Source organism: Rhinolophus hipposideros (assembly GCF_964194185.1).
Source record: "Rhinolophus hipposideros genome assembly, chromosome: 22".
Taxonomy (NCBI): Eukaryota; Metazoa; Chordata; class Mammalia; order Chiroptera; family Rhinolophidae; genus Rhinolophus; species Rhinolophus hipposideros.
The window spans coordinates 22,791,326-22,804,091 of record NC_138068.1 but is presented as its reverse complement, the minus strand read 5'-3'; the positions used below and the strand labels follow the sequence as shown (position 1 = coordinate 22,804,091).

Here is a 12,766-nt window from a genome sequence, read left to right as displayed (position 1 = left end):
GTGTGTGTGTGACAGGGATGAGTGTAAAGGTTTAAGTTTCTGTGTGAACTGCTGATGAAACATCAAAACACAATGTCTTGGATAAGAGGAAAATATATTTCCTCTCACGTGACAGTCAGAGAGGTAAGTGGTCCAGTGCTAGGGACATGGCTCATCATTCTCAATTCAATGAGTTGGGATATGTGCATTTTGTGATGTTTTTGTAGCACAGTCTGATGGGTACTCAGACAGCCCTAGCTAGGATAAAATTACACTTGACAATTCCCTTCCCCATATGGAATCAAATCAGGGTACCTCTAAGAGGCCACAACCAGGCTGGTGCAGGGAGCTTCATCTGTTACTACCATTTTCCTCCCAGTTTTCGCTCGTTACGTCTTATTTTCAACACCAGCATAAGCCTTTGTGCAGACTTTCCTCGGCCTGGAATACCAGTTTGGTACATTTGCCTGGTGGTGTGGTATTTATTCTTAAAAACACTGCTGTCACCGCTTTGAAGTCTTCCCCAACTTCTGGATTCCGTGTGCGTGGCGCCCCCTTGTGGTCCCTTGGTTCAGGCCATTTAGAGCTGAGGGGAAGACCGTGTACAAGTCTTGGATGTCGGACTTTGTTGCCTAACGTCCCTCTCGCTGCTGACCTAAACAACGACAGGAGGCGTGCCAGCTGAGGGTGTGTGGCTGCACACTATGGGTTGGCGGGCGGGGAGGGGAGGGCGGGGGAGGTACCCGCAGGTAGCTGCGGTCACGTGTGGATGACATCTGTTCCAGTTGGTCAAAAGGAGCGCCAGCCAGAGAGGCCAGAGCTCTCCACGATTAGCTTTGCCATCACAGCTTCTTCACCTTGGGCCGCTTCCAGCCATGAAGCTCCTTGTACTGACTTTGGCTGCACTGCTGCTCTTGTCCCAGCTCACTCCAGGTAACCTGGACCTCTTCAGGGGGTGGCCAGGGTGTGGGGGCTGAGGCCTGATCAGGGAATCGCAGGGGCAGGGAGGAGGGACTGCCAGGGCTCAAGTCACCTTTCGGCGCCTCGTAGAGGAGGCTCCCTCACTGGCAGCCTCAGATCTCAGGTACCAACTACACATCCAGAGCTTCCGGCTGGTCACCCCATCCCTGCTCTCCCAGGAAGCATGTGCAACTGGCCTAGCATGTGAGAAAGAATGGAAGGGTTCGGAAGGAGAAGGAGGAAGAGGAGAATAGTGGCCATTTCGCAAAATAGTCCCTAGCATGATCTAGGCTGTGTAAAGATCACAACCATCTGAACAGGAGAGAAAAGCTTAAATTTACTGCTGAGGTCCCTGTGCCAGACTCTGCATTTGAAGCCAGGACCACAGAGATAAATTACATGGTCCTGGGTGACACAGTAAATAGCATTTACAACCCAGAGTGACACGAGCTATGATAGAAGGGAGCCAGGACATTTGCATGGCCAGGAGAGTCCTCCTACTGGGATACCCCGAGTCCCAAAATGTGTGGAGAAATTAAAAGGGGAAGGAAAAGAGGTGAAGGTAGGAAGGGTGTCCCAGGCAGAAATCAGCTTGTGCAAAGGTCCAGATGTGGGAGAGAGCATGGTGCCTTTGGGATACGGGCACAAAACGGATGAGTGGGTTAGGGCATGGCAAGGGGTAAAGCTGAGGAAACATTCAAGGTCCAGGTCTTGATGGGCCTTGAGTGCCAGGTGAGGTAGCCATGGGAAGGCTTAGAGAGGCACTATGGTCAGATTTGCCCTTTCTGCCAACTCTAGCATGAGCTACCTGACCCCTCCTGCTCAACTGCTAGAAGCTTCTGTCCACCCCAAGGTTTTCGTCTAACCTTTCCACAGGGTCGGAATGTGTGAATTTCCTCAAACAAGCTAACCTCAGCCCTTGTGTCTGCCTGTGGCAAATGCCTGAAACACATCCACCTGGGGTAGAGAAGAAAGCCCAAGAGCCTGGGTTCAAAACTGCCCCCACTGTTTTCTAACTCTGTGACCTCCAGCAAAGCAGCTCAGCTGCTCAGAGTTTCAGTGTCCTCATTTCTCAAAGTGTTACAATAGTGTGTGTATAGTAGTATTGGGTTGAGGGAATAACATTGAACACACTGACATTTTGGTGTGCAAAAAAAAAATGTAGCTCCTTTATCTTCTATAACTCATCTGAACTTCCGTCCTGCTGCTGGGACAGTTGGGGGAGGGGCGGGAGAGTGCCATACGGGCTGTGCCTAAACTCAGCAGTCACATACTCCTCTTTTCTGCTTTAAAATGGTTTCCAAGCTAAGTCAGTCTCTTTTGAATAAATGTTCAGTTTTTCAGCATTTCTCCTTTCTTCTGCTCCCCTTGTTCTTCCCAGGACAGCATCTGGGTTTAGGAGAAAGTAACTTGATATGTTCTGATTTCCTTACTCGGTTCATTCAGTAAACCTGGTTGAATGGATTTGGTATTCCAGGCGCTGTGATAGATGCGGGAGGTAGCGCCGCAAGCAAATCAGAACAAAACAAGATAAGCAAAATCTCTGTCCTTTTGGAGCTTGCATTCTATTGAGGCAGGCAGAAAAAAAAATTTTTAAATAAGTGAAACATATGGAATGTCATATGATGAGTATAATCAGCAGAATAGGCAGGAAAGGGAAATAGCAACTACCAGAGGTGGGGTGGGGGTTGCCACTTGAAAGCTGTGCTCATGGAATGGCTCACAGCGACCTGAGGGAGGATAAGGGTGAGCCATGTGGATGTATAGGGTGGAACATTTAAGCTGGAGAAAACATCAAGTGCAAAGGCCCTGGGGCAGGAGCATAAGGAATTGGGGTACAGGCCCTGTGCTGGACTTTCATTGATTTCTGGAACAATGTTGTGGGGACAGAGCCCCAGAGAGCAGTTTCCAGGCTCTCGGCCTCACGTGGAAGGGTGCTGGCTCCAGTAGTAGATGGCCGTCAGCTGTGGCTAGTTGGCTGTCAGCTGTGGCTAGTTGGCTGTCAGCTGTGGCCATTGAGCCGTTGGCCACTAATATAACTGCCGCGGCTGCGCTTGGGAGTGGAGTCAAGGAGAGTCGTCGGTCGGTTGGCAGAAAAGCAGACAGCAGGTCTCACGTCGTGTGAATCCAGCCTCCAGTGAGACTATAGTGGTATGACTCCCCAACTTATGGCTCCGTGGGTGTTCCTTTTTGGCCTAGCCACATCCTGCGTTCTTATGTGGGGAGCGGGAGCAGAGACCCGGCAGGCCACCCCGCATGACAAATGTCCCTCATTGTGTGCAGTCAATGAGTATCCTGCAGGCAGTTGCTACTGGATCCCATGACTGATAAATCTTGGTCCTGTCAAGAGCCCCACTGACTCAGCCCTTCATCTCAGCCAAATCTTCCATCTAGTCGCTGGGTTTCAGCTACTCACGCACCCTCCAACTGCCTTCTGCATGGGGGTCTACTCTTGGCAGGTCCCTCAGGCTCTCAGCCCCTCACTGGTTTTCCTACCTCCACCAGAAACACACAAGAGCAGAGAAGGATGTTCAACCACAGCCATTTCTAATCCCCCTCCAGGTGGCACCATGATGTGCTGTGTCCAGTCAGTTAGCAATTTTCCTGGGCTATGCTCTAAGAGGCAAGGGGTTGATGCCCCTTGCTCTGGCAGTTTGTCCAGACCAATATGGGTGTTTGTAGCAAGAGACTCTCTAGTCCCTGCTTTTCTCACATTAGTTATCTCTACGTCCTAGGTGTTCAGGTTGACGAGCAGGCCACTAGTGGGGAAGGAGTGGAAGGCCTTGGTCCCTAGTTTGCTGGTTGGTCTACCATCAATCTGGCTGGCAGAGGTGAGGGATGGGTTCCAGGGGAACGCTCAGGCCTGCTGCTGTTGCTGCTGCAGCAAGAAGTGGATTTAAGCATCCATTTTCCCCTAGGGAGAACATTTCCCTGCTATGTACTTTCTGTTGGGTGTGATGGTAGTAACCATCAGACACTGAATGGAAGTTTCTTTAGCCAGACCCTCAGCCTTTATCTCCTATGGCTTATGGTGAGGTGGTATTATCTGGATCCACCAAACTTGCCTAATAAAATATAAAGGAGCTCTTTGAAAGTGGAAGTCCTGACTGTTTTTGATAAATTTTGGCTCTTCAAATCATTGTCTTGCTATGAACCAAACTGTTCATCTATATAAGCTGAGCAATGACTTTGTCATTCTGTTGTTTGCCGTTCCCCCTAAAACCCAGAAACTTCCCAATTCTGCTTTTTTGGCAACCAAAGGATCTCATGATTAAAGAAGAATGGAGTATCTATTGCTTTAATATTTTCAAAAAATTAAAATTAGTTTAATTGTAGAAATTCGGAACATATACCTATATAAAGCCCAAGAACTCCCAGCAGATATTAGGTTTAGTGGGACATGTCACCTACTTTTCCATTATACTCCCTCATAGTGCCCCGAGTTCTTCCTTTATAGCTTTTATTACAACTCTAGTCAATCAAATATCTGGGTAGCTATTTCTTTAACAGCTATTTCTCCTCTTACTAGACTGGAAGTTCTCTGAGGGCAGGTGGCTATCTCTAACTTGTTTATAGTTGTACCTCGAATGCATAGGCTTCTCGGCCTATACGTGTATTTCCCCAGGATAGACATCTAGAAAGGAAATTGCTAGGTAAAGACTGCCCAATTTTAAAACGTATGAGTTATTGCTAAATAGCCTCCACAAGGCCAAAACAAAGTGTATGAGGCCATCTTTTCTCTCATTCTCACCAACAGTTCATCTTGACACTCTTTAATTAATAGAGATTTTTGCCACAGGAGAGATTCAGGAATAAAAAAATTAAAAAGTTGAGATTTTACTGGTAAATGACATTTTCCTTATCTTTTCTTAAAACACAGACTTACAGATTCTGCAAACCACATTAGACAAATGTGCACCCTAATGAATTGTAAGAAAGTACACACCCTTGTCACCACCATCCAGGTCAATAAAGAGAATATTGACAGTCACCCCAAAAACCCCTTCACCAACCCTCCATCACAGCTGTCTCCCTCCCTCACATTCAGCACTATCCTGACATTTACAGCAATGAGTCATTTGCCTTTCTAAGGACATTGCTAAGGACATATCCCTGCAGACCCAGTTTTTGGCATGCCCACTTTTAAAATCTGATGTCATTAGGTATCCTTTTGTTTTTTCATTTACTGGTTACATCTTTACCCCTTTCTTATCTTTATAATTTATCTGTTAGATCATTTGACCTGTAGTTTCCCACAGTACGTATTATTTTTTCCTTACATGAATTATTTTATTAATTTGCAAACAGTTCTATGAGGTAAGTACCATTATGATCCCCCAATTTACAGATGGAGATTGAACCATAACATAGTTGAGCAAATAAATGAATGAGAGATTACAAATTAATCTCGCCTGTGTGCATCATAATACTATGTGCTAATAAGAAGTCTCACCTCAAGAATGGGTGGGGGTGAGGGAGGGTGCTGTCTGAGGAGGAGTCTGTGAGGGGTGAGGGAAGAGGGTTAGTTACCATATCTAAAAATAGAAATCAAGAGGTCATATTTTGGCATGGCTTCAGATGCCTCTCAAATTCAACCATGGTCTGAACTTACCCATATTCAGAGTGAATGACCAAGTTTTCACTAAACTTCCGAATTCAAATTTTTTTGTGACAGCAAGTATAGCTAATCTCTTATCTGCTTAGTAACCTTTTTGTTGGTAAGGGCTGACTTCTTGAAAAGCCATACAGGATTTCTTCTTGGGTTCCTCCTTTTCCATCATTTCCTTTGTGACTTGATTGATCACCAAGTTATTTTATTGCCACTCAGGACATGAGACAAACTTAGAGGGAACAGTTCAGTCTCGCAGAATGGATTTTGCTGATTGCATACTCAAGGTGAAGGTCAGCGTGTTCCACTGACCTCTGTATTTCCTGCAAATTGGTACCTGGATCCAGAGGTTTGATCAGGCTGAAGTTCTACCCATTTTGGCAAAACTTTTGGTGGTGATAATGTTCTTTCATCAGGAAACACGTAATATCTTGGTTGCCTCTGTTTTAGTGACAATGACAATCATTGATGCTCAATGCCTAGATGCATTAATTCTTTGGGCATTGCAAAATGGTGATAGTCTATTATGTGATTTTCACTAGTTAGCTGGAATACTAATGTAACAAAGGCATGCCTCATCGTCTACTATTTGGTAGTTCAGCAGTACAGTTTATATACGAAAGACAGAATAAATGCTTGGTGATTTTTCTTTATGTATAAATCTGCAAGATAGTGATTTGTTTTCCTATCTATCATCCTCCAGATGTGACAAAATCATTTTTAATATCATCATAAGCTCCGAGATTTAAATATATTTGATGAATGTTCATTCACTACAATGTTTACTCACCGAGACTCCCATTGTCCCATCCTTGGCTTATAGGAGTCTTTTTAATATGGCTCCTGAGCCTTACTTGACATGTCCCTGCTAGTCTTTGATAGTTTCCCTGTGATAGAGTCCATCTTATAAACACCGCAATGACACCGGCAGTCTGACACAGTTATATATACTATAGTCATGTGCTACCGCAAAGGAAAATGCACACCAGAGGAGCTGTGGGGCATCTCTAGGGTGACTATAGATTAAGGGAAAGGGCAGAGTGTAGGTGAAAATGTAAATGAATCAGTGTTTGATAGACTTCAAGGAAAGGGAGGGCTACAGGTCGGTGTGTGAAGAGGTTAACATCAGGCCCAGGCTGAGAGATGGATTCAGGGTCCCGTTCCCATGGAAAGTACAAAACTAAGAGAGATACGGAATTTTGTTTCCCCAAACCCTTTCTCAGACACTCTGCCCTTGGCTCTGAAATGAAGCCTGCTTTTCTGCAGTGAAAGACTCCCTTCCTCAGGGAAGAGTGTAACATTCCAGACTTGCCGATAGGATTTCAAATACAAAGTTTCTCACAAGTGATTTGAGAAAACACAAGGTTTCTCAGCACTTTGTTCTTTTGTGAAATAACAAAAGCAGTTTCAGTGGTTCACAACTGGTTATCTGCCATGACAAGCTATTCTAGGCTCATCTTGTACAATTCCTGTGCAGATCTGGAATTTGCCATTTCTTCAAGAAGTTCTGATTTTTTTGTCTATTTTAGTAGGAAAATGGTATTTCAGAATTATGATCTAGTAGTAGAGATATTCAGTGCTACTAAATTCATCCTTCTTTCTTTATCTTTTCAGTAGACAGAGCCACGCGGGAAAATCAACACATTTAAATGTGTATAAATCATGAATTCAAATTGATATTTTCTATTCAAAGTGAGGACTACAGTTACTTCTGTGTTCTCCTTCTTCCACACCAACTCTCTCAAATACACTGTGCATTCCTTTGGCATTTTTAAGTTATCTTTCACTTAAAGAGTATTTTTTGAATTATAGTTTGCGTCTTTTTTCTGATGTCTTGCTTTGGCTTTCTTTCTCAAGGTCTCATCTTGTCTCTATGTTGAATCTCCTTTGCCTATCTTTGATATTTGTCGCTTGCTATTGAATTTTATTTCTTGTTTGATCAGTTTTACTGAGTTACAATTTACATAAAATAAAATGTCCACATTTTAAGCATACATTGTGAGTTTCAACAAAGGTATACATTCGTGTAACCACCACAACCATCATAGTTTAATACATTTCCATTACCTCTGAAAGATCTCTCAGGCCCCTTTGCAATCAGTCACCTCCCCTGCCTCCCAGCCACCAGTAACTACTAATCTATGTTCTGTCACTTTAGTTTGGCCTTTTCTAGAATTAAGAAAGACAAACTTCGATCATGTTTTTAGCCACAGGAAATGCTGTTGTCTCCTGGCAAGGAAAAGCATCTAGTCATTCATAGAAAAGACAGACAATAGTATTATAAATGCAGATACAAATCCTTGGGGTTTAGGGAGTTGTATAAAGAGTTCCTGAAGTGGTGCTTCCCTTTCATGTTCCACTTTCACTGTTTCTGCAGGGCTATTAAACTGGCTGGTGGGGCATATAACAGAGCTATCCTCACTATTCAATTAAAAATTCTGCACAAATGTCGTCTTAGAATAGTGTTTAAGTTTTCTTTGCTGTGATGGGTCAGATTTTTCACCAAGCTCCATTTCAGACAGTCCAGAAACACCAGGTGTCTCCCTAATATATCGGATTATAGTCAACACCCAGATTTCTCTCGATATATTTTTTCAGAATCTAGTGTTTATGATTGCAGTTTGCTCATGGTTCCAAAGAAGTTATAAAACATCATTTTCTTTTAAAAAGTAAACTTCAGGCTCTTGTACCTATGTGAAAATGAATATGTGTTGAATACTTCATTTAACTCATAATGAGAGAACAAGGCAGATTTTATAAGTGGGTCTAAGCACAAATGTATATGTGGAGTAAAGGAATGTTGAAATGAATTTATAAATCGATAAAGCATGCTGCAGGGAAGGGAGGGAGTCCATTAAACCTCTGTGGAACAGAATATGTTTGCATAGATATAGAAAATAATGATTTTGCATCACTATCATTCATCAACAGCTCATAGAGTTATAAAGTGACTTCCACAGAATCAAAACCAGGTAACTCTGAAGGTTATGACCTATCTAGACCAGGGACTACTGACACTATTGGCAATTATTGACATTTTGGGCTAGATAATTCCTTGCTGTAGCTGTCCTGTGCATTGTAGGAGATTTAGCAGAATCCTTGGCCTCCACCCACTAATTGCCAGTAGAATCCCCTACCAGCTGTGACGACTAAAACTGTCTCCAGACATTTCACTGCCAAACGGGCTCTGGGGGGGGGCCAAATCGCCCCCTTGGGAAGCACCACTCCAGACAATGCATAGTTTTCCATTGAAGCACAAATGTTCCCCCATATCAGTCAAAAGATACTCTGAAAGAAAACTTATTCCCGATCACAAAATAAACCTGGTCTAAAGCTTCAGCAGAAAGAAGGAAACAATACAGAGTAAATTACAAATTAATGAAATAGAGAATAGTCATGACACCCAACTGTCTAAAGAAAATAATCTAACTGACACAAATAGACCTGGTTACAGGCTTTATTCAGCTGATGGACATCAGGGAGCACCTGAAACCACGAGTCAGAGTAGCCTCAGAGGTGTTTTAGAAGAAAGAGAAGGCAGGGGTATATGTCCTTGTTTGACTCAAGTAGCAGGTTTCTTTTTTCTTTTTTTTTAATTGGGTAACAGTGCGTTTTTCCCAGGACGCATCAGCTCAAAGTCAAGTCGTCCTTCAATCTAGTTGTGGGGGGAGCAGCTCACTGGCCCATGTGTGAATCCAAACGGCAAACCTGTTGTTAAGAGCTCTTGCTCTAACCAATTGTTCCATCCGGCCACCAGGTTTCATTTTTAACAACTGCAAAACTTGCGTTTGGAATAGTTGGGAACTGTTCCAGATTTTTGCACCTATTGACTGAATCCATGGGTGCAATCCCACCCTCAAAACTGTCAGAACAGTTCTTTTGAAAGTTATATTTGCAAGCCTTGTAGTTTGTCCATTAGTCAAGATTCTGGGACAGGAAAGGTATTAAAAATAACATGGATGGCTTGTGCCTGGGGCTAGGGGGAAGTGAGAACGGGAAATTATTGTTTAATGGGTAGAGAGTTTCAGTTTTATAAGATGAAAAGAGTTGTTATGGGGATGGATGATGGTGGTGGATGCAAAATTATGGGAATATATTTAATATCACTAAACTATACACTTAAAAATGGTTAAGATGGTAAAGTTTATGTTATGTGTATTTTATCACAATTCAAAAAAAAAAAAGAAAAAAAACCTAAGTACAGCCACCTTCTTGATGAGAGTCCTTGGTAAAAACAAAACAAAATAAAAATAAAATTAGGAAGACAGTGGTGGAATGTTAGAGAAAAAAAAATACCCAAAATTTTAAAAAGTTAACACAACATAGATGAATCTTAAAAACATTACACTGAGTGAAAGAAGCCAGACACAGACGGCAACACATTTTAATATGTGATTCCATTGACATAAAGTATCTACAATAAGCAAATCTATAGAGAGGAGGGCAAACTGGTGGTTGCCCAGGGCTGGGGGAGGGAAATTGAGAATACTAATGGGTGCAGGGTTTCTGTTTGGGACGATTTTTAAAGTTCTGGAACTAGTTTGGTGGCGATGGTTATATGACATTGTGAATGTACTTAATGCCCCTGAATTGTACATTTTAAAAATGCTTAAACGGGTGAATTTTATATTATTTGTATTTTACTACAATTTTTTAAAAGGGAGGGGGAAAAAGACAAAGGAGGCCAGGGTCGAAAGCAAGGGAAACTGAGGACCCTCTATAACATCTGTTTTAATCCTTTTACAGACCTTTCAAATCCAGAACCTACCTCTTCTTAAGACTGACACTGTCTCTATTCCTCTTTCTGTTTTGTGTCAGGCGGCAGCCAAAAATGCTGGAATCTCAATGGCAGATGTCGCCACAGGTGCTTCAAGAAGGAAAAGATCTATGTTTTCTGCCCAAATAATAAACCATGCTGTGTGAAGCCCAGGTTCCAGCCAAGAGAAAGGCTATTTTGAGTTCTCTGAAGCTGAACGCTGTGAAAATGCAGATGAAGCTATTCTAGGTCTGACCCCAGTGGATTCCAGAGTTCTATCAATGAACCTCTCTGTCTGATTCCTGTGTTAACCTGTTAGTCTGCCCCAGCAGTTCTCCAGAGGTCCCCTTTCAGGTGGTCCATGAAGTCAAACTATTTTAATAATAATGATGATGATGGTGATAATACTAATACTAATACTAATAGTAATAAAACATTACTCGCCTGTTTCAATCTCACTCTAACAAGTGTGCAGTAAAATTTTCTGGAATCTACATGACATGATATTGTTCTGGCAGCTAAGGAAAGGCGTGCTTATGTCTCTAGAACTTTTTAAGGTAGAAGACTTAAAGCATAAATGTGTTCACTTTCAGAGATTAACTCAGGTTGTTCTCAGTACACAACTCACTAGCTCTTACTAGTTATATTTAGTTATATTATTAATCTCTGTAACCTCATTATCATCTAATAAATTATTGCTTTGAAATGTCAAAATTTCCTTTATACCTATCTGACAGACTACAAGAAGTAAGAACATTTTGTTGTCTTGGTTTGCAGGGATATATTAACAACCAGTACCAACTGGCTAACAGAGGAAAGGATGTGATCTCCCTGAGTGAAAATAATAATTATTCTAGTCCCTACAGTTCTTTTAAATATAATTTCTAGCATACAATAAAAAAATAAAAAGACGTGCAGAAAAAGGAAAATATTGTTGAAAGACATCAATCCACATACTCATGAAACTTAGTGAACTCCAAGCAGGATAGACAAAAATAAAATCAAATTAAGTATAGCTTTATCACACTGCTAATAGCAGTTTGAAAAAGGTAATTCCCAAAACCTGTGAATATTTCAAACAAAACATTTCAAGAATTTTATGGAGAAAATTAGAAGCTCTTATTGAAAGACAATATAGAAAGCCTAACTTAACAGAGAGATATACCATGTTCATTCATTAGAAGACTCAATATTTTAAAGATGTCAATTCTATACTAACTGTTTCCTAGATTCAGTGAAATAACAGTCAAAATGCCAACAAAATTTTTTCTAGAACTTGATCAAAATTTTACACATATAAACAAATATTTTGCTAGGAACATACATATAGATGATAAAACTATCAATAAAGCACAAATTTAGGTTAATGGCTAACCCGAAGAATATAGGAATTGAAAGAAGTAATACTGATATTCTATTTTTTTGCTTAGATGATAAGTATAGAGAAATGCCTTATTATTTTTTATACTTTTATATATTCTTAAATATTTTTGCCTTTTCAATATATAATAAAAATCAATTTTAAAAAAGAGAGATAAAAGCTGTGAACATTAAATGCTTTAAAAATTGTAACACCAGAAAAAAAATGAAAAAGTTAAATCAGTCAAAATGTCTAAAAAAGAAAATATTTGAAAATTACATGTCCAGGATTTTTTCCCCCCAGAATACGTAAAGAACTCTCAAAACTGAATAAAAAGAAAATAAACAACACAGTAACAAAATGAGCAAGAGTAGAACTGACACTTCATCAAAAATATATACATATGTGTATGTGGCAAATAAACACATTGAAATTTATAAATATTAAAGAAACACATAAAAATCACAATGAAACGCTACCACACACATATTAGAATGTCTAAAGTTAAAACTATTGACCATAACAATTATTGACAAGGAACAAATGTTGGCAAGTGGAACTCTCATATACTGCTGGTGGGAATGTAAAACAGACAACCACTTTGGAAACAATTGGGCAGTTTTTTAAAGAGTTTAACGTGCCATATGTTCTAACCATAAGTACACTCTATGATATTTGCACAATGATGAAATTACCTAACGGCACATTTATCTGAATGTATCCCCATACTTAAGCAACACGTGACTATATTGTGAAGCTAAGGATATTTTTTTTGCCATGTCTTAGAACTGTTGAACCATAATCCCTGTAAAACATATATGGATTTGCTCATTTAGTCATGTACAAATATTTATTGATCATCTACTATTTGCTAGGCATCATGTTTGCTTCCAGTTATAAAATGGTAAATAAAGCAAATACGAGCTTTGCCATTGTGGAGTCTACCAACTGTGGAGGAAAAAGCATTAAACAAGAAATAAATTCATAATTCATATGATGGTAAAGGCTATGAATAGTAAAGTGATTGAGAATAAAGGGTGGGGAGAATAAAGTGGAGAGAATAAAGGGTGGGGAATAAAGTGGGGAGAATAAAGGGTGGGGA

The 12,766-nt window shown here is 40.8% G+C and overlaps 1 protein-coding gene across 1 annotated transcript; it reads left to right on the top strand.

Annotated features, from left to right (window-relative positions):
• Positions 1–854: 854 nt before the first annotated feature.
• DEFB123 (defensin beta 123) lies at positions 855–10,506 on the top strand (the record flags this gene model as incomplete). The annotated part of the gene is made up of 2 exons (XM_081033766.1): positions 855–912; positions 10,367–10,506. The coding sequence occupies 2 exons, from the start codon at positions 855–857 to the stop codon at positions 10,504–10,506; spliced, it is 198 nt and encodes a 65-aa protein (XP_080889892.1).
• Between the last annotated feature and the right edge of the window lie 2,260 nt (positions 10,507–12,766).